The sequence below is a fragment of the Bos javanicus genome, chromosome 14, assembly GCF_032452875.1.
Source record: "Bos javanicus breed banteng chromosome 14, ARS-OSU_banteng_1.0, whole genome shotgun sequence".
Lineage (NCBI taxonomy): Eukaryota > Metazoa > Chordata > Mammalia > Artiodactyla > Bovidae > Bos > Bos javanicus.
The window spans coordinates 76,658,810-76,684,878 of record NC_083881.1 but is presented as its reverse complement, the minus strand read 5'-3'; the positions used below and the strand labels follow the sequence as shown (position 1 = coordinate 76,684,878).

The 26,069-nt window shown below is 42.8% G+C and overlaps 1 protein-coding gene across 1 annotated transcript in view; it reads left to right on the top strand.

Moving 5' to 3' along the window:
- Positions 1-6,873: 6,873 nt before the first annotated feature.
- The window catches only part of ATP6V0D2 (ATPase H+ transporting V0 subunit d2), a 56,165-nt gene continuing 36,969 nt past the window's right edge, over positions 6,874-26,069 (top strand). Inside the window, exons 1-2 of the mRNA XM_061439452.1 lie at positions 6,874-7,327; positions 20,762-20,933. Of these exons, the coding sequence (XP_061295436.1) occupies positions 7,198-7,327; positions 20,762-20,933 (302 nt within the window). The 5' untranslated portion in view covers positions 6,874-7,197. The remainder of the gene's footprint in view (positions 7,328-20,761; positions 20,934-26,069) is intronic.

Genomic DNA, 26,069 nt, shown 5'->3' with positions numbered 1-26,069 from the left:
GATTCATGTCAATGTATGGCAAAAACCACTATAATATTGTAAAGTAATTAGCCTCTGATTAAAATAAATACATTAAATAAAAAGAAAAACCTTTATTGGTCACTTTTGGAGGATTCTAGGGAACCAACACATTATTTGGAAAGCTGGTAAATGGAATGAGTTAAACATTTATCCAGCCTTTTTTTTTTGGCGGGGGGGGCGGGGGGGGGCGGTGCTGGATCTTCGCTGTAACACACTGGCTTTCCCTAGTTGCGGCTCACAGGCTTATCCGAGCACAGGCTCTGGAGTGTGCGGGCTTGGTAAGCTGCAGCAGGCAGGTTTCTCTCATTGGAGCACACGGGTTTAGCTCTCGTGCACATGTGGGGCTGAGTTCTCCAACCAGGGATCGAACTCACGTCCCTTCCACTGGAAGGCAGATTCTTGACCCACCAGTGAAGTCCTCTATACTATCTTTCTTGAATGAAATGTAAGGTAAGGTAACCAACAGTTGATGTTGAAAAGTCTCTTTCTATGTAAGTTCTCCAGCTAATAAATGAAGAAGGAATGATAGTCTAAAATATAATCATTTTGTGACAATGAAACAGTGGATCTAAGTAGTAATCAAAAATGGCAGGTGAAATTAAAAAAAAAAATGTTACAGGCATCCTGATAGAAGTGGTCAATACCACTATGAAGTGCTCTTACAAAAACTGTAACATGAAAGTGATCAAGCCACCAGATTTAACTACCAATTTATAGGAATAACAGGAGATAGAGCAACAAGTTCAATGACACATCAGGATGTAATCAGCAAATTCCTAACTGTGGGAAACTCTCTAGATTCTGTGACCAGGTTTTTTAAACAAAATGCAAAGCTAATGGAAGGAAGGTGTACCTAAAAGGAAATTAAGATACATAAAATCCAACTGTAATGTCTCCTCATTAAAGCAAACCAAGTGTAAAAAATCATTACCTTGAGAAAATTTGGACATTGACTGGATATTTAATACTAAGGAATAACTTAAAGTGTAATATAATTATGATTATATTATAATATATAATATTTGTTGTTCAATCACTAAGCCATGTCCAACTCTTTGCAACCCCATGGACTGCAGCACTCCAGGCTTCCCTGTCCTTTACCATCTCCCAGAGTTTGCTTAAACTGAGGTGCATTGAGTCAGTGATGCCATCCAACCATCTCATCCTCTGTTGTTCCCTTCTCCTCTTGCCCTCAATCTTTCCCACCATCAGGGTCTTTTCAAATGAGTCAGTTCTTCACATCAGGTGGCCAAAGAACTGGAGCTTCAACTTCACCATTAATCCTTCCAATGAATATTCAGGACTGATTTTCTTTAGGATTGACTGGTTGAATCTCCTTGCTGTCCAAAGGACTCTCAAGAGTGTTCTGCAGTAACACAATTCAAAAACATCAATTCTTTGGCACTCAGCCTTCTTTATGGTCCAACTCTCACATCCATACATGACTACTGGAAAAATCATGGCTTCGATTATACAAAATTTTGTCGGCTGAGAGTTGTATATGCTTCTTAGTATGCCATCTAGGTTGGTCATAGCTTTTCTTTTCAGAGCAAGCATTTTTTAATTTCATGGCTGCAGTCACCTTCCACAGTGACTTTGGAGCCCAAGAAAATAAAGTTTGTCACTGTTTCCATTGTTGCCCCATCTATTTGCCATGAAGTGACGGGACCAGATGCCATGATCTTAGCTTTTTGAATGTTGAGTTTTAAAGCCAGCTTTTTCACTCTCCTCTTTCACCTTCATTTAGAGGCTCTTTAGTTCCTCTTCACTTTCTGCAGTTAGAGTGGTATCATCTGTGTATCTGAGGTTATTGCTATTTCTCCCGGCAATCTTGATTTCAGCTTGGGCTTCATCCAGCCTTGCATTTCTCATGATGTACTCTGTATAGAAATTAAATTAGCAGGGTGACAATATACGGTCTTGACGTACTTCTTTCCAAATTTGAACCAGTCCATGGTTCCATGTCCGGTTCTAACTGTTGCTTCTTGACCTGCATACAAGAGACAGGTAAGGTGGTCTGGTATTCCCATCTCTTTAAGCATTTTCAACAGTTTGTTGTGATCCACACAATTCAGAGGCCTTAGCATCGTCAATGAAGCAGAAGTAGATGTTTCTCTGGAATTCCCTTGCTTTTTTATGATCCAACTGATGTTGGCCATTTGATCTCTGATTCCTCTGCCTTTTCTAAATCCAAGTTGTACATCTGGAAGTTCTTGGTTCACATACTATTGAAGTCTAGCTTGAAGGATTTTGAGCATTACCTTGCTGGCATGTGAAATGAGTGCTGTTATGCAATAGTTTCAACATTCTTTGGAAGTGCCTTTCTTTGGGACTGGAATGAAAACTGACCTTTTCCAGTCCTGTGGCCATTGCTGAGTTTTCCAAATTTGCTGGCATATTGAGTGTAGCACTTTAATGGCATCATCTTTTAGGATTTGAAATAGCTCAGCTGAAATTCCATCACCTCCACTAGCTTTTTTTATAGTAATTCCTCCTAAGCCCCACTTGACTTCACACTCCCGGATGTTAAGTTCTAGGTGAGTAACCACACCACTGTGGTTATCCAGGTCATTAAGATATAATATAGTATATAAATCAGTGGACTTCCCTGGTGGCTCAGATGGTAAAGACTCTGACTGCAATGCAGGAGACCCAGGTTTGATCCCTTGTTTGGGAAGATCCCAAGGAGAAGCAAATGGTTACCCACTCCAGTCTTCTTGTCTGAAAAATTCCATGGACAGAGGAGCTTGATGGGCTACATACAGTTCATGGTATCACAAAAAGTTGGACACAGCTGAGTGACTAACACAAACATTCACATAATATTATATTATCACTAAAGGATTTTGTCTTTTAGAGATACTGACATATTTATGGACAAGACATAGGGTATCTTGGGTTTCCTTGACAGTCAGTCAGGGAAGGGAGGAGATGGGTGATGCTATAGAGCAGACCCAGCAACAGTGATCCAGAGGCCAAATCTGGCTCACCACATGTGTTTGGTGAAGTTTTACTGGAAAACAGTCAAGTTCATTTGTTTGTGTGATCTAGGAATGCTGCAAAGGCAGAGGTGAACAGTTGCAACGGAGACTGTTTGTTTTAAGTGCTGATAGCTTTGACTTGGCCTTTGACTTTGTCATTAAGGATGGCACCCCGGGCCCACCCCAGGGTGAATCCTACACAACACTTTGAAGACACTCTGAGGGACTGTCTGGGGGCGGGTGTGGCTGTCCACAGCTACCTCAGAGTTTAGCCTTGGCTTGCTTTGGTCAACTGAATGGCAATATCCAGGCCTGTGGGAAGGCGTCTAGATCTTCTTTGCTTCCTCCCTGTCCTCTTGAGATCCTGCTACATCTAAAAAAAAGACAACCATGTTATGCTTTGGAGAATAGACATTGCATCTCTCTAAAAAATAACTCCATTCTTTATAGAATAAGTTGACCTTCTAATGGCTGCAAAACTAATGACTCTTGGGAGCTCTTAAAATTATCAGAAAGTTGTAAGAAGTCCTATATATTCTATATAGATAGGCATACATACACATATACACAGATGTATAGCATGCTAGAAAACCACAAAATACCTTCATTCTTCAAATACAATTGCCAAGTATAAGGTTTCCTAGAAACACATGGAGCTAAAGATTCTGTTAAGCATAATTTTATCCAGTAGACAGCTATCGAGTATCTGCTTTCCTCAAGGCATGCGACTAGGCACTTGAGAGACAGAAAGATGAATAAGATACTGATCCTGGCTTCCAGGAATGCAGTCTAGTTGGTGAACTGAAATCACAGTGTTTTACAGTGACGAGAGGAAGAGGAGAAGCCGCTGCAATTGCTTCTTAGCACATGTACCCACACTTGCTAAGTATATGTAGGATTGTATCTCACTTAATATTTACAACAAACCGAGGTGCTATTATCCTCATTTTACACGTGAAAGCACGGCACTTGGAGAAGGCACTGAAACTCAGGCTCTGTCACACGCCAAAGCCCGCTCTCCTAAACATCATTGGTAGTTTAAACACTGAAGTGAACATTTTTATTATGTTTCCGCCAGAAGGACCCATTTAAGAAGAAGCTCTAGATTATTGTCACTGTTCTGGGTTTCCTCTCATATCTTATGAGTTTGATCTCATTTTTTTTACAAGCATCTTTAGCAAGAATAAGACATGTTTGCTCATTCAAGAAAAAGGGAAATACTTTGCTTACCTCATCCGCCAATTTCATAAAAGTAGAGAAAGTAGATGTATATAATTTTAAAGAAACATTGGAACTCATCTGCTTATGAATATAAAATATAAGAAACAAGTTTTCACACACACAAAATCCATTCTTTTTTGAGTGTGTTGACATTAAGGGCTCAGTTCAGTTCAGTTCAGTCGCTCAGTTGTGTCCGAACCAGCATTCCTTTTGGGAGCAAGACATTAAGGGCTGCTGCTAAGTCACTTCAGTTGTGTCCGACTCTGAGACCCCATAGACAGCAGCCCACCAGGCTCCCCGTCCCTGGGATTCTCCAGGCAAGAACACTGGAGTGGGTTGCCATTTCCTTCTCCAATGCATGAAAGTGAAAAGTGAAAGTGAAGTTGCTCAGTCGTGTCCGACTCTTAGCGACCCCATGGACTGCAGCCCACCAGGCTCCTCCGTCCATGGGATTTTCCAGGCAAGAGTACTGGAATGGGTGCCATTGCCTTCTTCCATTAAGGGCTAGTTAGCAGCAAAACTATGAAGATTTTGTGTTGTGCTGTACATGCTTAAAAACTGGCTCTCCCTCCAAAATAGGTACATATGTTTATCCTAAATTTTATGATATAATGGATGTGTATCACCCAAATTACAAATAGCAATAATGTTTTTTCATATAAATTCCATTTAGCCTATTGATTTTCACAGTATGCTTTCATTGGTTTTTGTTCAGCTCTAGTTTCTGTTGCCAGCATTTGGTTGCAACTGACAAATGAGTGTAGTTTCAGGGTGGTTGGCTGGTATTTTTATTTACATTAACGAGCAGGACAAAAATGAAACAGTGAAGTCATATGTAACGTGACTGGCTTCTCTGTTGAAAAAAAGAAGTTGTCAATGGTTTTGAATACTGAAAGACTATTTCTTCAAATTTTTTCCAATTCACAATGTAACTGTTACCGGAAGGGGGACCCCTCTCAGAGCCCAAGAGTGGGCTCTTGTGTGACACTGAGAAATACACTGTCCAAGGAAACACACGTACTGACAAAGCAAAAGACTTTGATTGGGAAGAGGCCAGAGGGCATCAGGGGAAGGGAACCCAAGACAGCTGCCCTGCTCCATGGCACGCAGTCTTAGAAATACTGAGAAAGACTTAGAAATACTGGAGATTTTCTGACACTTTAACTTCAGTTAAGAATTTGACATAATATATATGACAGTGAAATGCAACATGTGTGAAATCATGTTCAGGATACTTGGCACAATGTTTGAGCTAGGTATAAGGGAGAACCAGCGTTCCTTTTGGGAGCAGGAAACAACAGTTACACCCTGGCTTAATTATGCTGTGCATTCTGAGCTGCCTCCCAACTTCTGAGAGTTGGTCCCTTATTTGTGATTTGGTAATAATACTATGGCTTATGTGTGTTTGATCCCTGGGGTCACAAAGAGTTCAAGAGAACTTAGCCACTAAACCAGCACCACCACACCAACACTATGGCTTCCCAGGCAGCGCAGTGGTAAGGAATCCTCCTGCCAATGCGGGAGATGTAAGTTACCGGGTTGGAGCCCTGGGTGAGTAACATCCCCTGGAGAGGCGGTGGTGGTGAAGTTGCTAAGTCAGGTCCAATTCTTGTGACCCCATGGACTGTAGCCCCCCAGGCTCCTCTGTCCATGGGCTTCTCCAGGCAAGAATCCTGGAGTGGGTAGCCATTCCCTTCTCCAGGGGAGCTTCCACACCCAGGGATTGAACCTGGGTCTCCTGCATTGCAGGCGGATTCTTTACTGACTGAGGTGCCAGGGAAGCCCCAGGAGTAGGGCCACATCCCCTGGAGTGGGAAATGGCAACCCAGCCCAGCATTCTTGCCTGGAAAATTCCCTGGACAGAGGAGCCTGGAGGGGCTACAGTAAAGAGCAGGACAGGCCTGACCTCAGGAATAGAGTCAGTCCAGATACTCCTCTGAGTAAATCCTGAGATCTAAAAGGGAAAAAGAATGAAGAGCACCTCCTAAAGACTCAGAGTTTGCAAAGACAGTGGCTTATTATTATAGAATCACAGCGCTGTGTGCCTGCTCCCTGGACTGCCTTCTGGTCTCTGCCCCAGGACCTGGCCGAGAGGGAAGCAGCTAGGAGACTTGGAGTAGGCTAAGCCATTACTGGGGCTTCCCTGCGGAGGGCTCAGACGGTAAAGAATCAGCCCGCAATGCGGGACACCTGGGTTCGAATCCTGGGTCGGGAAGAGCCCCTGGAGGAGGGCATGGCAACCCGCTCCAATGTTCTTGCCTGGAGAATCCCAAGGACAGAGGAGCCTGGCGGGCTACAGTCCATGGGTCGCAGAGTCGGACACGACTTGAGCGGCTAAGCCCAAGGCATTACTAGAGTTTTGTTTTACAAACACCGTGCTGCCAAATGAGCTTCTCGGGGTTCTCCAAACCGCCTGCTCACATTGGATCTATTCACATAAGGTGTGTGGGGTGTGTGTGTGTTAAACCCCTCTCTTCTTAGTAGCCCTCAATACGTTTAAGAGGAATGTAATTTACAACTGAAAGCACAGAAGCTCGGATGGGGAAGCACTGTTTGCACAACATTCAGGTGTAGCAAGGCTGCAATAGCAGAGCGGGGCGGGGACCCGGCCTCTGACCCTCCGTCCCTCCCACGACCCCGCTCCCCCTGCAGGGCTTTGCTCCCGGGTCCCCCTCGGGTTATCTGGCTGATCCATTGTGGATGGAAAAACAGGGCTGGGCCGGCTGTATGGAAAGCCTTTGAAAGCGGAGGAAACCGGTCACCGCAGCGTGACTATCAGCTGAGAGATCGCCGCCTGACCACTCGGGAGAACCGCGTGCCCCTGCAGACCCGCGCGCCCCTCCAGACTGGAGCGCCCCTGCAGACCTGCGCGCCCTTCCGGACCCGCGCGCCCCTCCGGACCCGCGCGCCCCTCGGGACCCGAGCGCCCCTGCGGACCCGAGCGCCCCTGCAGCCTCGGGCGGTCTTTCCCGCGATGCTCGAGAGCGCAGAGCTGAACTTCAACGCCGACCATGGCTACCTGGAGGGCCTGGTGCGCGGCTGCAAGGCCGGCCTCCTGACCCGGCGGGACTACGTCAACCTGGTCCAGTGTGAGAACCTGGAAGGTAAGCGCCGCTCTTGTGTAAGTCGCTTCAGTCGTGTCCGACTCTCTGCGACCCCATAGACTATAGCCCGCCAGGCTCCTCTGTCCATGGGATTCTCCAGGCAAGAATACTGGAGTGGGGGGAAAAGGGGCTGACGCCGCCCGCTGGAAGGAAGCGCGGCCAGGGGCTGCGTCCCCCTGGCCTAGAGTCCAGGGCGGTGTCTTCAGCCCAAGATGCAGACATCAGGGCTCCTGAATTTTGACCAGGGAGGAAAAAATTGCATGTCTATTTTCGATAGTCTCTAAGTGAAATTTAGCGTTTCCTTTCATTATGAAGACAGGCAACAAATCACAGCTGGTTAGCACTTTGAATAGTAATCCAGATGCCTTGAAATACCTTTTATGCTTTCACTGTTTCAAAGTATGCTGGATACTGGACTCAGCCTTAATATTTACTGTCTTAATAAAGAAGCACGTTGTCACATTTTACAATATCTTCGTAACTATATTTTGATATATATTTTTTTTCTTGGTAATTCTATATATTTTCATTCTACGTATTTATAAATATTTGGAGAAGGGTGTCACCAAACTGTCCAGGGATCTACAGCCTTAATTCCCCCCTCCTTCCCCCACCCCCAAACCTTGGTATAGAGAATTTTATTCTATCTGCTTTCTCTGTGTCTATCAATATGAGGGCATGTGTATTTGAGATTTGTCTTCATTGGAGCTTAAGAAAAAAAATCAAGAGACAGGCCTGTGGTGAGGCCACCCTGGATTCAAAAGCCCTGACTTTGACCTCTACAGAGGGTCAGACCTGAGGCTCAAAACCTCCGAGCCTGATTCCTTCTTTGTAAAACTGGGTGGCAATGCTGCCTGCTCTGCTGAGTGGTTTGGAGAAATAAATAAGGCAACGCACAGGAGAATGTGTGAAGAGCTATGAAGCACTCTTGTTCTCTAGTCGCTAAGATGTGTCCGACTCTTTGCGACCCCATGGACTGCAGCACTCCAGGCTTCCCTGTTCTTCACCACTTCCCAGAGTTCGCTCGAACTCATGTCCATTGAGTCAGTGATGCCATCCAGCCATCTGTCATCCCCTTCTCCTGCCTTCAATCTTTCCCAGCATCAGGGTCTTTTTCTTCCAGTTAATCAGCTCTTCACATGAAGTGGTCAAAGTATCGGAGCTTCAGCTTCAGCATCAGTCCTTCCAGTGAGCATTCAAGGTTGATTTCCTTTAGGACTCTACAAAACCAATTATCTTTTTTTTTTTTTTAACCATTTTACTGAGATATGATTGACATACAAAAGCTGTACATATTTAATGTATACAACTGGATGAGTTTAGGGATAAGTGTACACCTGGGAAATCACCACAGTCTGTGCCATAAGCCCATCTGGCACCTCTAAAAGTCTTCTCCTGCCCTCTGTTGTTGTGTGTGCATGTGTGTGTGAGGACTATGGCTCTGTGCTCTACAGCAGATCTCTAGGACTTATTTGTCTTGTGTAATCAACACTGCATACCCTTTGACCAGTACCTCCCGACTTCCCCTTCCTCTCTGGAAATTAAGCTACAATGTTTTCAAAGCCTTACCAAAGATCTCACATCTATAATATAGTATTTTTATTATTAAAGGGGCTTCCCTGGTGGCTCTGACAGTAGAGCGTCTGCCTGCAATGTTGGAGACCCGGGTTCAATCCCTGGGTCAGGAAGATCCCCTGGAGAAGGAAATGGCAACCCACTCCAGTGCTCTTGCCTGGAAAATTCCATGGATGGAGGAGCCTGATGGGCGATAGTCCATGGATGGGGTCTCAAAGAGTCGGACACGACTGAGCGACTTCACTTTCACTTTATTATTAAATACGGCTACATTTATAACTTTGAAACATGTTTATAAAATCATTATCATGTTAATAATAGGGTGCTTTAAAATGTCCAGATCATTCTAGAAAAAACAAGAAAGTAATAAATTGCCAGGAAGAGTATTAGAAAGTGAAAACAAGACAAAAAAACAAGGTGACTTTGTACGCTTCTCAGGTAGGGCTGAGGGTAAAGCCAAACAGGATTAAGGCAGAACTGCCTAAGTTAAGGGAGCTCCTCTCTTTTCATTAGAGATGGAAATGGCTAGACAAATCTTGTAGATGATAACTAATTCTGTTGGCTACAAATAATTGCAATTTAATTCCAAATCCTAAATCATTTCAGCATATCTAGTTTGGAGTTTGGTGCCTGGAGAATGTTAATCACATATAGAAAATAAGCATAAATTGAGGTAGAAAAAATTAATGAGCACAAGGCAGAATGAATGCTTCCGAGAGAAACCATTTGAATGAATTCAGTAGTTTGCAGCAGGCTTTTAAATGAGTTGAGGAATGCAAATTTAAACACAAACCATACATAAATGTCTTCATGATACAAAGCAAGGTTTAAGCCTGCTCACTAAAGAATTCAGAGAGAAATCACCCTCAGCTTCAATTTGGGGGAGAAGGAAAGGTTTCAGACTCTTGAAGCCCTGAAGAGTGAATTTCTTAGAAAAATACACACAGGTGCACACATATGGAATTTTCCATGTAATATCAAGGAGTCATGGACCAGCTGAAGTCATCCTGAGCCCCGAATAAGAAACCTTCCTACGTACACCGTTCTTTATTTTCATGATATCTCATGGTTTCTACCTTTCCTTTCTCCCAGTTATATTTCTTTTTCAGCCATTCATTTCACAACTGTGTTTGAATCTGTTTCCAATCTTTTTGGAGACTCTTGTGAATATCAAATATGCCCTCAAACTGCAGGTTATAATGACTGCTGAGAAAATCAATCTAAATAAAGGTTTCATGTCTTCAGTTGAGGACTCTGAGGCTTGGCGTGGCTATGACCAATCTAACCACCTCACCAAGGGTGAGGTATGCAGACGTCTGCAGCTATTATACTTTTTCCACTAAAATGTCTGCCTCCTGAGCATGAATGGAAGATCCATGAATAGGTCGATGCTGCTCTCAGCTCCATTTTGATGTAGAAAATAATAAAGTCTGCCTTGCCTGTTTACCTTATGAAAGGTTGTTGTTGATTCATGCGAAGACACCGGGATTCTTGGCCCCCGGAGGAGAAGAATTCAATCTGGGGCCAGAGACGAGGCTTGATCGCTCAGAGTTTTTGTGTAATAAAGTTTTATTAAAGTATAAAGGAGATAGAGAAAGCTTCTGACATAGGCATCAGAAGGGGGCAGAAAGAACACGCTTGCTAGTGTTAACAATGAAGTTACATACTTTCCAATGAATCCAAAGAATGTCTGGAGGTTGTAAAGACCTCATCAGACCTACTCCCATAATTTACATTTTAAGATAACAGAAGGTTTAATCCAAAGACTGTCCTTAGGCAGGATACATTATTGTTACATAATCCTAAGGAATGTAGAGAAGGAAAAAATTTGTCTTTTCTTCCTCCTTGAGAATTCCAGAGCCCTCTCTCCTTGGGGACCCCTAGACTCCTTATCAACCTGCCTAGGAAATGACTCTCTCACTTATAGGATGTTGGGAAATAAGGCACTTGTGAAAAGCAGCTCAGCTGTTGCATCTGTGAGTTTACTGAGAGAAACCCAGCCACTTTCCCAGCTGGTTTAAAACACGCGGAGAGAAATCATGGACACTCTCGGGACAGAAGTTAAGGACTTTAGATTTCTGTTACTTTTGAGCGTAATATACACCATACACATGACAGGTCAAGAAGGGCAGGGAAAGCAGTGTCGGGATAGTACCGTGTGGAAGCAGGCACTTTCGGTAAAGGAAAGCTAATTTGGCAAAGATTAAATTCACCTTTAGTCTTTTAAATTTTTCTAGTCTTTAAAAGAAAAGTATCCTGACACCAATGAATTGTTTTGGAAGCACTTACCAGGAACACAGGAGGTTTCAGGTCATTTTGGAAGAGACAAATATGAAGATTGTCCAAAAAGCTTTGAAAAATCCTGGCATTTATGATTGTGCAAGTGAGTGTGGTCAGAAATACTCACCTGCTCCAAGATCTCACCCTGACTAACAGTCAGCTGAACCAGTCACTAGGACCCTCTGTTTTAGGCCGCTCCATGACTCAGTCCTTCCCGGGAATAGAAGAGGAAGCCAGTTCACATAGCCTGTATCACTGGTACTGCACACAGAAAATTCCTAAAAAGTGACTTTTTAAAAAAGTTATTTACAGTAACTTGAACCAAAATAATAATGTGAAAGGGCCATAAAATCGTCTTCAGAAGAATTAACACTGCTAATTTTTAATTAATGTTTTTTTTTAGAGCAAATATAGGTTCACAGCAAAATTTAGGAGAAAGTACAGAGATTTTTTTATATAACCTCTGCTTCCACACATGCATAGCTTCCCCGTTATCAGTGTCCTCCACTAGAAAGGTGCAATTTTGTAATCTGTGAGCCTATGCTCGATACATCATAATCCAGTCCAGAGTTTACATTGGACTTATACATTCTATATTGTTGTTCATTCACTCAGTCACGTCCAACTCTTTTCGACCCCTTGGACTGCAGCACGCCAGGCCTCCCTGTCCTTCACCACCTCCCAGAGCTTACTCAAATTCATGTCCATTGAGTCGGTGATGCCATCCAACCATCTTGCCCTCTGTCGTCCCCTTCTCCTCCCGCCTTCAATCTTTCCAAGCATCAGGGTCTTTTCTAATGAGTCAGCGCTGCAAATCAGGTGGCCAAAATATTGGAGCTTCAGCTTCAGCATCCGTCCTTCCAATGAATATTCAGGACTGATTTTCTTTAGGATTGACTGGTTTGATCTCCTTATAGTCCCAGGGACTCTCAAGAGTCTTCTCCAACACCACAGTTCAGAAGCATCAATTCTTCAGTGCTCAGCCTTCTTTATGGTCCAATTCTCACATCCATACATGACTATCGGTAATACCATAGCTTTGATTATATGGACTTTTGTTGAGAAAGTAATGTCTCTGCTTTTTATATACTGTCTAGGTTAATCATAGCTTTTCTCCTAAGGAGCAAGTGTCTTCTAATTTCAGGGCTACAGTCACCATCTGCAGTGATTTTGGAGCCCAAGAAAATAAAGTCTGTCACTGTTTCCATTGTTTCCCCGTCTATTTGCCATGAAGTGATGGAACAGACACCATGATCTTAGTTTTTTGACTATTGAGTTTTAAGCCAGATTTTTCACTCTCCTCTTTCATATTCTGTGGGAACGGACAAATGTACAACACGTATCCACCACTGTTACATTATACAGAGTATTTTCACTGCCCTGAAATTATTCTGTGCTCTGACTATTCTCCATATCCGTGACCCCCTGCGGGAACCACTGGTCATTGTGCTGTTTCCCTAGTTTGGCCTTCTCCAGAATGTCACACAGTTGGGATCATTAAGTATGTAACCTTTCCAGATGGGTTTCTTTCACTTAATAACACACATTTGAGGCTCCTTCATGTCTTTTCATGGCAACACTGCTATTTTCATTAGATTTTTAAATTACAAACCAGACCGTTGTAAGTATTCTTTCATGTTCAAAAAAAGACAAAGTGGTAAGATGAACAGTTCAGAGCTCAAAAATTTAGTAAGAAATAGCCTTCCCTGGTGGCTCAGAGGTAAAGAATCCACCTGCAATGCTGGAGACACGGTTGGATCCCTGGATGGTGAAGATCCCCTGGAGAAGGCAATGGCCGCAGACTGCAGTATTCCTGCCTGGGGAATTCCATGGACGGAGGAGCGTGGTGGGCTGCAGTCCCCGGGGCTGCAGCTGAACAACAAACAGCAAGCTTTCTCTGAAACACGTGCTGAACGTGACCCCGGCTCTTGGGTATGGTGAGAGGTCTGGACCCAGCCTTTCCCTTGTCATCTCTGCTGTCGTTTCTGGGAAGCGGATGAGAGGAGCTGATTACAGCTTATGAACAATCATTAATGCTTCCTTTTCAAGGGACATGACCTCCATTCCTTTCCAACTGTGCCTTCATGTGGGAATTAATGCGTGTACTCAGCACTTTCTAGTTAGGGCCAGGGAAGGAAAGATGAAAAAGATAATACCCTGCCCTAAAAGGGCTCCCACTCTAAAGAATAAAAACATTGAAAGAGTAAGAACCCCTTAATGAGAGCGGTTGGGCCTCACAATTCTAAATGCATGCACGCTTGGCCGGGGACTTCATGTAGCGTTGTTGGGACTGGCAGAATATGAAAAACAAATTAAATGTCCACTGTAAGGGAGCTGGTTAAATAAATTATGGAACAGTTATATAATGTAATATCCTATAACTACAGAAAAAAAGAAAAGGCATAATAAACTGTGAAAGGATTCATGTGGAATTAAAAATAGTAGTTACTGGGACTAGTAATGAGTGGCAGTGGTGTGGATACGTAGTTGACAAGTAGGAGACCTTATGCTATGCTAAGTCTCTTCAGTCATGTCTGACTCTGTGCGACCCCATAGACGGCAGCCCACCAGCCTCCCCCGTCCCTGGGATTCTCCAGGCAAGAACAGTGGAGTGGGTTGCCATTTCCTTCTCCAATGCATGGAAGGGAAAATACCTACTATCTATTAAAAGGTAGTCTAAAATTTAAAAAACTCTTATAGAAGGAAGACTCTTATTTCAAAGGAATTTCATCATTCTCCTTTACACACTATTTGTACCTCTAATTATGTGAAAATGAAAGTGTTAGTCACTCAGGCGTGTCCCACTCTTTGGGACCCCATGGACTGGGGCCCACCAGGCTCCTCTGTCCATGTTTTCTCCAGGCAAGGATACTGGAGTGGGTTGCCATGCCCTCCTCCAAGGGATTGTCCTGACCCAGGGATGTAACCCAGGTCTCCTGCATTGCAGGCAGATTCTTTACTATTTGAGCTACCCAGGAAGCCCTAATTATAGTACTTATTTTCTCTGCTTTGTATAAAAAATGCATATACAGTATTGTCAGTGTTCAAAAATACTTCCATCAGGCAGGATAAATTTAACTCAATTTAAAAGCTAGACAGCTTGGCCTATGAGGATTAAACCAGTGACCCTGGTGATGTTAGCACCACACTCTAACCAATGGGGCTTCCCTGGTGGCTCAGATGGTAAAGAATCTGCCTGCAATGCAGGAGACCTGAGTTTGATCCCTGGGTCAGGAAGATCCCCTGGAGGAGAGCATGACAACCCACTCCAGTATTCTGGCCTGGAGAATCCCGTGGACAAAGGAGTCTGGCGGGCTATAGTCCATAGGGTCGCACATAGTTGGACACGACTGAAGCGGCTGAGCAGCAGCAGCTAACCAGCTGAGCTGACTGGCCAGTTACCATCCCATCTCTACCTGGTAAGCATTTCCTCAGAGCTCTTCTGCCTTTCTCTACAGTTATTCCTTCAGCCACAAATTCCATTCTGCATCTTGTTGCCTGGAGAATGCCCATTCCTCTTTAAAATCTCCACTCGAAGTCATTTTCTCTATAAACCCTTTTGTACTCATTCCTATTCGGATAGAATTGACAAGTCTCAATTTTGTGCTTTATTGTGCCGTGTAATGAACTTAATTCTGTACAGCATCTGTGATATTTGCATAAGTATGTCATTCTGGGACAGGACGTTTGTCTCGTTTATCTATCTAGTCCCCTGAGATATCACAGTTAAGGGCTTAACTCCTAAATAAATAAATGAATCTATCCCCTCCTAAATTGTAAGCTTCTCAAGGGCAGAAACTATAAACAGGTTTGCTTATAGAGGGGTTAGTTAACGAGGTGGGAGAATCCTTTCACAGTGTTAGAGTATATCAGATCACCACGACGTATACTTTAAGTGCCTTAGAATTTTATTTGTTTGTTATACCCCAGTAAAACTGAACTTTAAAAAAAAAAAAAAGACCTTTTTTAAAGGATAGAAACCACAGCATATCCTTTTTCGTCTCCTATCTTCCCTAGCCTAAGGCTGTGTTTTGCACGTGGTAAAAATTTGAAAATACGCAATAGACATGTCTGCCTGTCCTGACTCTGCTTCCTGGGCCTGGGGTATAAGCCAGCTGCTTAACTTTTAGCCATGGTGCTTTCCTTTCTGATAGATGGTATCTCCCTGGCCTAACTCCCAGTTTCTAAGGGAATCAGACATTTCTGAAAATGTTTTGTAAACTGTAAATCATGAGAATTCCCTGGAAGTCATAAGAACACAGCCTGAATTGCCGTGTATATACAACACAATTTACCCTCTTCTGCTAGACTTTTAAATCCCTAAAATAATCCTTCCCTTTTCCTGGTTGTGGTTAATAGTGTTTGGTGTATGACTCTTATGTTGTTGATTCTGCTTTCCTTCAAAGAGCACTGGTTTGTTTTGGAAACAATCATTCTATAAATAAATAAAAACTATTAAAATTTAAGAAGAGTTTATAGCTAGAGGATATATTCGAAAGTAAACTGAATCTTGAAGGGTAGTGGGTTGGGAAAATGTCAGTGAAATGGGGAACTGGAGGTGGGGCCAGGGGAGTTGAGCTGATAAGCTGTTCTAGGCTCTTGGGGAGAATTAATGGACTATAAGTAGAAAAACATAAAGGCATACTGGTGAGGGGTAAAGCAGTTGCCTGCAGTACTAGAGTATTCCAATAACACAGGAGTTTGTGCTGGGAAAATTTTCGAGGGCCACCAAAGGTCTGATTATGGAACTTCAGAATATTGAGTGAGGAGAGAGTCACGTCCAAATCTTCAGTCAAATACCTGTATGCATGGAAAGATGTACAGGTTATTTCTCTGAGCCTCGGCTTCTTCATCTGTGGAATGGGGATTATTGTTAAGGCTTATATTGTATGTTAAAATCGTCTGTCAGTGGTAATATACAAATAATTTGCAAGTTGCTTTTAATCTGCCTAAACTTCAGTAGCTCCATGCTACTTAGAGGGTCATTCTAAGATCCAAGCGTTTCTTAGGAAAGATGAAAGTTTGAGGCATGGAGTACAGAAAGGAAACAAACTTGGGAGAATCTATTAAGAGATTGCCACAGTGATCTAGGTTTATGACAAGAATCTATTAAGAGATTGCCACAGTGATCTAGGTTTATGACATTGTAATTCCAAATTGGGGTATAAGGAGAGGAAATCTGGGAAGATATCCAGAAACGATGCAGGGGATTTGGAGTTAATAAATCTTCAAAGAGGACTTGAAGAAAACTCTTCAAAGTTTCATCACCATGAGAATGGCAGTACCGTAGCAAAAATGGAGGAAGAAGCATCTGGCTTTAAAAATAGTGATAGATTTATTCAAATTAAGTAACTGTAAAGTATGATGGTAATATATTATTTAAGAAAATTCTGATTTAGGGAATAAAAATCAAAGTCAGCCAATCGAATCAAATTATTTTGGAAGGAGATAGGTATAAGTAAGGGGGCAAAAAAGGTCTTCATCTACATTATCTTTTTTAAAACTGCACAGTAACCCAAAAAGCATACATTCTAACCCATTTTGAAGGTGAGAAAATTGAGTTTGGAAGGGTCAGGTAATTTCCATAAGTTCAGCATCAAGCAGAATGTGGGGAAGAGGTAGGGGGCTGCTCAAAGATAGCATCCTTCACAAGTACAGGTGCTGCCTTGGCATAAACCTACCTGGAGTGTGAACAGTCTGGACATTCATTTTTAAAGAGTTCCAACAGGAAGCTGCACAGGAAAGAAAAATGAACTACCCAACAAACCAACAGAGAAAAGATAGCAACCAGAGAGTTTTCTTGCCTCACGAGTCAAGAGATCTCAGCTAATTCCCTGAACCCAGTGACTGCAACCCACAGAAGAAGCATTTTTACATTATGACTCTTTGTACACACATGCAGGCACATACACATATATGCTATTATACTCTGTGTGATATACTCAGATATTTGCTATAATAGCTGAATCTGTTCCCGTTGTGCTATTGTGTTCGGACGTATAAAATGGATTTAGTTGGCAGTGATCTCATAGTTCCTCATTTGAATAAAAAAGAAAAAGTGTCACTTGCAACACGACTCTGGATAAAAAAAGAGTAATTTTCCAAAGTGTGCTCTGTGGGAGGCTGCATTGTTTTCCAGTGGCTTGGGAAGTTCTGTACCAAACTCTTTCCAAAGAAATCATTCAAATTAATGTATTAAAGGCTTTCAGTTCCTGCAGTTAGAAAGCTTATTTATTCCAAATGTATCTGACCACAAAGCTCTATTCATCACATACCTACTAAGATAAGCATGGCTTCCCAGTGGCTCAGCAAGAATCACCCTGCCCATGTAGGTGACGCAGGAGACACAAGTTCTACCCCTGGGTTGGCAAGATCCCCTGGAGCAGGAAATGGCAACCCAGTCTAGAATTCTTGCCTGGGAAAGTCCCATGGACAGAGAAGCCTATTGGACTGCAGTCCGTGGGATCGCAAAGAGCTGGACACGACTGAGCATGTAGGCACACACGTTTACATAAGCACTTGGGCAAATGCAAGGAAAAACATGTGACCCCAAAACTATCAGCATGATCGTTATCATTGAAAGATAATGATATTAACTCAGAGCAGATATGTCAAGCTAAGATTTTCTTCGGTTCTGATTTCCAGGGTCCCCATCTTAACTGTCCACCAACCACAGTTTTACAAGATTGCTTAAGCAGAGTCTGAAATACCTGAGACATTTAATTTCAGCATCTCACTGGCAGCTGAAAGAGAAACATATGTCCCGTGAGCCATATATCATGGTTTTGGAAGAAATACCATTTGTGTCATTCCTGGTGGCAAATATTTCTCCATGCTGAGACTGCACACTGTCAAATTGTAAAAAATCTGAACTGTCAAAATAAAAGACATGGCAAAAGAGTGTGTTTTTTTTTTTTTTTAGTTAAGCTAATTAAATAGATAATTGAGCAAATAAATTCTACGGTCAGTCAGATGAAGAGCATTTCTGATGCATGATCTACTCCAGACCCTGAAGAATGCCTGTCTGCTGAGACTCAAGAACCACTTGACTGCAAATGCCCCCTCCTGCATCAGCTACCAGAGTGATTAGCTCATCACCCACAGGGCTCCCTGTTATCCTCAGGATCAAGAATGTCACACCAAATCTTCCTGGGGACAGCCCCTGCGTATTTACCTGGCTTCATTTCTTACCCCTCCTTCTCTCCCACTCAGCTCTTCAACAGCACTGAACTGCTTTGAATTTCTTGCCCCTCCCCACCTGTACAAATTCATGGAATGCCTTCCTTGCACTCTTGCGTAGCACTTGAAGGCTCATCTCTGGCTTAACCTTCTTCCGGAAACTTTCCTAGGCTTGTTTTGCTTTCATCCCTCTGAGTCTTGCTCTCATTTTCTCAGTTCAGTTCCATTCTGTGGCTCAGTCGTGTCCGACTCTTTGCGACCCCATGGACTGCAGCACGCCAGGCCTCCCTGTCCATCACCAACTCCTGGAGTTTACCCAAACTTATATCTGTTGAGTCGTTTTCTATGTTCCCATAAATCAAGGTTCTTATCTGTATCCCTGAACTCAGCTGGTTGCATCATCTGTTTTTTCGTGCCTCTTCTTCCACCAGATTATGAGTTTCCTTGAAGATGAGGAATATGTTTTGTCTCCTGTGGTAACAGCACATAATAGATAGTCAATAAATGTTTCAGTGAAAATTACAATAAAGTCTAGGATGCTCTATTGCCTCCAGTCATGTGCTAGATGGTGCCAAAGACATTTCTGATGTTCAGATATTTGAGACACTTATGTGTTGGGTACCACACAGGAACCAAAAGATAAAAGATATTATTAAGAAATTGGAACTGTCTCTTTGGAGTTAACATATTAAGACTTTGTGATATCCTGGAACAGGAGATGTGCCAGAAGCATTATCCAGGTGTTTTGAAATTCAGATGAGTGAGGTTAAATAATTCCACCAGACAGAATTAAGTAACAGAATAATTGATGATCTGATTTAATTGATTGGTAATAAAATACAGATTTTTTTAAAGGTATGATACTGGCTTTGAATCAATTTCACAACATGATCTTAATGAAGTGATGGGACCGGATCTTTGTTTTTTAAAGGTTAAAACCCATTTAGACCCACTGAGACTCAATGTCTTCACCTGTAGGGTAAATATTAGTAATAAACTTTTCTTTGCCATCAAGCAGGGATGGAGGCTTAGTATCCTCAAACAGTTTTCCTAGCACTATTTCCAAATAGTGGCTCAGTTAAAACCAATTTGCAATCTCTGGACTAGGTGATTTCTAATGTTCTTTTCAACTGTGCTCAATGATTCTAGAGTTCATATGTAATTAAAAGTTGTTTTTGATTACCTGCATTAACATTGAATCTTTTATTGCTTTAGAGATTAACATGCAAGTCTAAATCTTATGTAGACCTTATATTAAGGGAACTGTGGTGTTGGAGAAGACTCTTGAGAGTCCCTTGGACTACAAGGAGATCCAACCAGTCCATTCTAAAGGAGATCAGCCCTGGGTGTTCTTTGGAAGGAATGATGCTAAAGCTGAAACTCCAGTACTTTGGCCACCTCGTGCGAAGAGTTGACTCATTGGAAAAGACTCTGATGCTGGGAGGGATTGGGGGCAGGAGGAGAAGGGGATGACAGAGGATGAGATGGCTGGATGGCATCACTGACTCGATGGACATGAGTCTGAGTGAACTCCGGGAGTTGGTGACGGACAAGGAGGCCTGGCGTGCTGCGATTCATGGGGTCGCAAAGAGTCGGACATGACTGAGTGACTGAACTGAACTGAATAAAGTAGTAATAATTAAATATGCATTTATCAGACTTCCCTGGTGGAAGAGTGGATAAGAATTTACCTGCCAGTGCAGGAAATCGGAGTTCCATCCCTAATCCGGGAAGATTCCACACGCTGCAGAGCAGCTGAGCCCCTGAGTCACAACTACCGAAGCCTGAGCGCCCCGGGCCCTGCGAGTCACCCCTCCTGAGCCCGCGGGCTGGAGCTACCGAAGCCTGAGCGCCCCGGGCCCTGCGAGCCACCCCTCCTGAGCCCGCGGGCTGGAGCTACTGAAGCCTGAGTGCCCCGGGCCCTGCGAGCCACCCCTCCTGAGCCCACGGGCTGGAGCTACCGAAGCCTGAGCGCCCCGGGCCCTGCGAGCCACCCCTCCTGAGCCCGCGGGCTGGAGCTACCGAAGCCTGAGCGCCCCGGGCCCTGCGAGCCACCCCTCCTGAGCCCACGGGCTGGAGCTACCGAAGCCTGAGCGCCCCGGGCCCTGCGAGCCACCCCTCCTGAGCCCGCGGGCTGGAGCTACTGAAGCCTGAGTGCCACAGGCCCTGCGAGCCACAACTGAGCCCAGGGGCTGGAGCTACTGAAGCCCACGTGCCAGAGCCTGTGCTCTGCAGCAGGAAACATCACCGCAGCAACAAAGACCCAGTGCAATCAAATAAATAATAAACAGTAAATAAATATGCATTTATCATAAAGTTACTGCAAATTCAGTCAGTGTTGTAAAGCTTTTTCATGCGTGTTCCAAATTTAACGTGATCTGGTGCTTTGTTTAATTTCAGATCTGAAAATTCATCTCCAGACCACGGATTATGGGAACTTCTTGGCTAATCAAGCCACTCCTCTTACTGTTTCTGTTATTGACACGGAGATGAGGAAAAAGCTCTGCAGAGAGTTTGAGTATTTCCGGAATCACTCCCTGGAGCCGCTAAGCACCTTTTTCACATACATGACGTAAGTGGCAGCAGGGGCCCTGCTCCTCCCCAGGGTGACTGTGCGAGCGACCCCTAAGAGTTCCAGGTGGGGTTAGGCTGGCCTGAAGTTCAAGACCACTTCTGTTTGTAAGTTTGAATGCATTCAGATCTGAGAACTGATAAGAGCGTGTCTTATCTTAGTGTTAGTCACTCTGTCCCCAGACTCTTTGCGACCTCCTGGACTGTAGCCCACCAGGCTCCTCCGCCATGGGATTCTCCAGGTAAGAATACTGGAGTGGGTGGCCATCCCCTTCTCCAGGGGATCTTCCCAACCCAGGGATCAAACCTGGGTCTCCCATATTGCTGGCAGATTCTTTACCGTCTAAGTGACCAGGGAAGAGCATAGAGCCACATTTTCACTGTTAGAAAATAGATTTCATTTATTTATTTCATTTACTTATAAACATGATTAGGTCATTCATTCTAAGCAGTGATAAGTGCTGCTGATGTTTGAAACTTTCCAGATGTTGGAACTGAAGGTAGGTACTACGCCACATTTTCAGATCGCTTGTCAAGGTGGGGTTGAAATATCACAGATCTTTCTTAAAGTCACACCTACCCCTTCAACAGAATAAGGAGCTCCCATCATAGTTAGACGTGTCTTATTTTTATCCCTCTCTGTCACCAGTGGTTCCAGTCTTTCGGTGTGAAGGCCCTTCTTTCTAAAAAGTGTTTAAATTTCTACACAATAGTAAATTGTATTTCTTAATCTAGTTAACAAACTATATCCAGTGCTCAAAACTTTGGGCCCCTTCAGTTGTCTTAGCTGATAAGCTGAGAATGAATGCCCACAAAGGATGAGCTGTCTATCATGTACATATAATTTAGATTAATATACAGCTATGATTACTACATCCAGGCCATAGACTGGTTGAGAAAGGCTTATAATAAAAATATCCCTCTATTCCACCTATCCCCTTCCTCCCCACACAGTTCTTCCTAAAAGTAAGCACTTCTCAGTTACTTATTATTTTTCTAAAAAAAAATTGCACTGTGTGTATGTATATTGATACAAACTCAACCCACCCTACTCCCACATTTCAATTCATACAGATGACATCAGTTTTCCTCCATTAATATTTGTTAGAAATATCCTCATCCACGTCATGCATTTTTAATAACTGTGTGGAGGTCCATGTTTGGTAGACATTATAACTCAGTTTATCAGGCATTATTATGAGTCTGAGTGGACTCCGGGAGTTGGTGATGGATAGGGAGGCCTGGCGTGCTGGCGTCCATGGGGTCGCAGAGAGTCGGACATGACTGAGCGACTGAACTGAACTGATTAACAAATAACTTTTTTTTTCTATTACAAAAAGTTTGCAACTAGCTCTAACTCATTATAGTGTAGGTCTTGAATTTATTTCTAAGCTAAATTTCTAGCAGTGCAAGGAGTGAGTCAAAGGAATGTCCCTTTGTTTATTTTAGAAAATTTGCTAAGTTGAACGCAACGGAAGTAGCACCAATCTGTACCCCCAAAACAGTGCATGAGAAAGCCTGTGCCCCTACACCATTACCAACATCAGATATTATCTTTTTAATTTTTACCCTAACAATAGGTTAAAAACTATCTCTTTGCTTTAATTTATATTTCTTTATGGGCTTCCCTGGTAGCTTAGCTGGTAAAAAAAATCTGCCTATAATGCAGGAGACCCCGGTTCAATTCCTGGGTCAGGAAGATCCCGTGGAGAAGGGATAGGCTACCCACTCCAGTATTCTTGGGTTTCCCTGGTAGCTCAGGAGCTAAAGACTCCACCTGCAATGTGGGAGACCTGGGTTCAATCCCTGGCTTGGGAAGATCCACTGGAGAGGGGGAATGAAGGGAACAGCTACCCGCTCCAGTATTCTTTCCTGGAGAATTCTTTGGACAGAGGAGCCTGGCAGGTTACAGTCCATGGGGTGGCAAAGAGTCGGACACTACTGACTTTCACTTTCCATATTTCTTTATTAGCAAAAAGGAATATCTTTTCACACTTACTAGTCATGTATATTTGCTACCTGACCAAATTCTTTGTGTATTTTTCCTATTAGAGTATGCAGCATTTTTCCTTGATATACAAGGACTCTATAAATTAAGAAAGTTAGCCCTTCATCCATTTGATATAACTTAACTTTTATTTTAATTTTTTTGCTGTAGGTATATTGACATTTTTTATGTAGTTATCATCAGTTTTTTTATTGTACAATCTTTTTATTATTGTGTCCTGCTTAGAAAGGCCTTCACTCCAGAGCATCAGTAAATTCACCTGTCTTTTCTTCCATTCTTTTGTTGCTGTTTACATTTAAAATTTTGATTCATGTAAAATGTATTTTGGTGTAAAGAATGAGAGTAGGGATCCAGCTCAAATTGTCTTTCCCAAATAACGATCCAGTAAGTACTTAGAAGGAATGATCGTAGTTCAAGGCAGGAAGCAATCACTGATGAACCTGAGACGTGTTGTTAGCGCCTGTGTTCCCTGTTTGTGCAATCTAGCCTCCTAACAGCGCTGTAGTCTGGGATTTTGTTTATAGACAAGATATAGATGCTGACGTTTTGAAAGAATCCACCGATAAACAACTAGTTTGAATGAAGATCAGATATGAACCTGGGTCTGACTCAGTCCAAAGCCCAAGCATTTTCTTTGAGAAAGATTCTGGAAAGGTTTCCCAGAAGGGCCGACATTGTTGGCAAGGCTGGAAATGGAGTAGAAGTTGGAGATTCCGGAGAAGGCTGGGTTTGAAGCATGCCGATGGGAAGGACGCTGAGTGAGTAATAACCGGTCAGTTTTGGCTGGAGCAGGCTGTGCAGAAAGAGGAGCGGGATGGGGAAGGGAGGCTACGGAAGAAAATTCCAGTCAGATTATGGAGTCTTCAGAGACAAGTCTTACTCAGTTCTGGTCATCACCGTTTTAAGGAAGAGGAAATGAAAACTTAAGAGCAAGAACTTGCCCAAACCACTAAAAAGTGATTTGAAATAAATGTTAGCAGTAGGCTGTGCAGAATTATTTTGCTCAGACTTAGGTGAGTGCAGAAAAGCTGACCTGTGGTGAAGACAGAGGGCAAGTCCAATTTTAATTAAATCTAAAAGCTGCCAGGTTTTGTACTTTTTAGGTTGAGAGACGATCTCACATGATGGAAATTTTCCCCAATATGTTAAGAAATACTCTAAGAATGATGCTGAGGCATTTGGTCAGTGGTTTCTCTTATGTGATGATTCCATGATTGATTGTTTTCTGACTATAGAATCTTAAACCTGGAAGGAACCTTAGATTAATCCAGCAAGACTTCTTATTTCACAACAAACTATCATATTTTATATCATATTGATCTAGTTAAATATCATATCATATTGATCTAGTTAAAATATACTGTTTCTAAAAATAAATACTTAAAATTTAAAATATTTCTAGTCATTAGTGATATTTAAAAACTGTGTATAAGTATGTATAGATAGTCACAGATACCTGGGTAGAATGTTAATGCAAAAATGGACACGGAAGCCTCGTTTTGGTAGTATTCGCATTGTTAGTAATGGGCGTGTTTTAATTCATCTTCTTCCTCTCTCTCTCTTGACGGTAAACTCTTTGAACTAGTTCTTTTAAGTATCTCTATCTGGACTCATTAGCAAATAATGAACACTGAATATTTGTTGAATCAATATATAATCCTGTATATATTATATATACATCCTACACCTGCATATAGAAACATACTTTCAGACAATTCAGGATTTTATGTCTTATATTTAATTCATGTGTGGTACTTGAGGATTGGTTATTTATTGAACGGTATGTCAGGGCTAAAAACCAGATGTCATTCCTATAGATGTGTTTTATGTGGCCAGGGTAGTCTTTACAGTAATATTAAAAAATATGTTTCATTAAGGCTTGCATTCCCCAATTAGCTACGGTCTCCAATGCTCCCTTCTGTCTTATGATCTGCATGTATTTAACTTACTTATCAGACCCCAGATGCGTAGGTTTCTTATCAGGCATCAGACCTAGATGTTTTACCTACATCTTTGCACCAGAACCATGCAAAGAAGTATTTATATCTCCAGTTTTCAAATTAGAGAAACGGAGGCTCAATGAATCAATGTGTATTTCAAAGCGAGAGCATTATTAAGAGATTTGGAAAGCATTTGGTGTGGGTCCATCATTCTAGAAAGCTGATGGTCTTGCACTCACTCCACAGTTTGTCAAAAGGCAAGTAAATCAGAAGTATCTGTGGGCCTTTAGAACAGAAGTATATTCCTGATCCCTATCCCAGGAGATTCTGACCTAATTGACCTGGGAGTGGGGCCCACCTGTATTTTGGAAAGCACCCGGGTTATTCAGATGGGCACCCTTAACTGAAAATGTCCCATTATGGTGCCCTAACGTTATGACTTGGAAGTCACTTTCACAATTATTCCCGTGAGTCTTTAGCCACAGTTAATTACAATGAAATGTGTTATCCCCTTGTTGGAGACCAAAGGAATCACACCAAAGCCTAGGTCTTCTGAATCTCAGTCCATGGTTTGTCCCACCATTCATGTGACGTGCCAGCATCCAGCAGTGCCTGGAGTTCAGTTCAGTCGCTCAGTCGTGTCTGACTCTTTGCGACCCCATGAACTGCAGCCCACCAGTCCTCCCTGTCCATCACCAACTCCCAGAGTCCACCCAAACCCATGTCCACTGAGTCTATGATGCCATCCAACCATCTCATCCTCTGTTGTCCCCTTCTCCTCCTGCCCTCAATCTTTCTCAGCATTAGGGTCTTTTCCAATGAGTCAGCTCTTCGCATCAGGTGGCCAAAATATTGGAGTTTCAGCTTCAGTATCAGCCCTTCCAATGAACACCCAGGACTGATTTCTTTTAGTGCCTGGAAATACATTACCAAAACAAAGGTGTATGTGTGTAGGACAGGTGTCCAGTAGTTCTGAATCTGTTTTTCTTACTTCTCTTTTAAAACATATTGCAAAGTCAAGTGTCTATCTAGCACCTTGAACTGCCATCAGGTAGGCTTACTTCCCGCCCTATGAGGAAATTCCCAGGGTATCATTATGAAAATGATTAAGCCAACCCTAATAGAAACGGTCTATATTTAAAGTGGTATGATAGATACAGTATGAATGTACAAGAACTGTACATTCGTG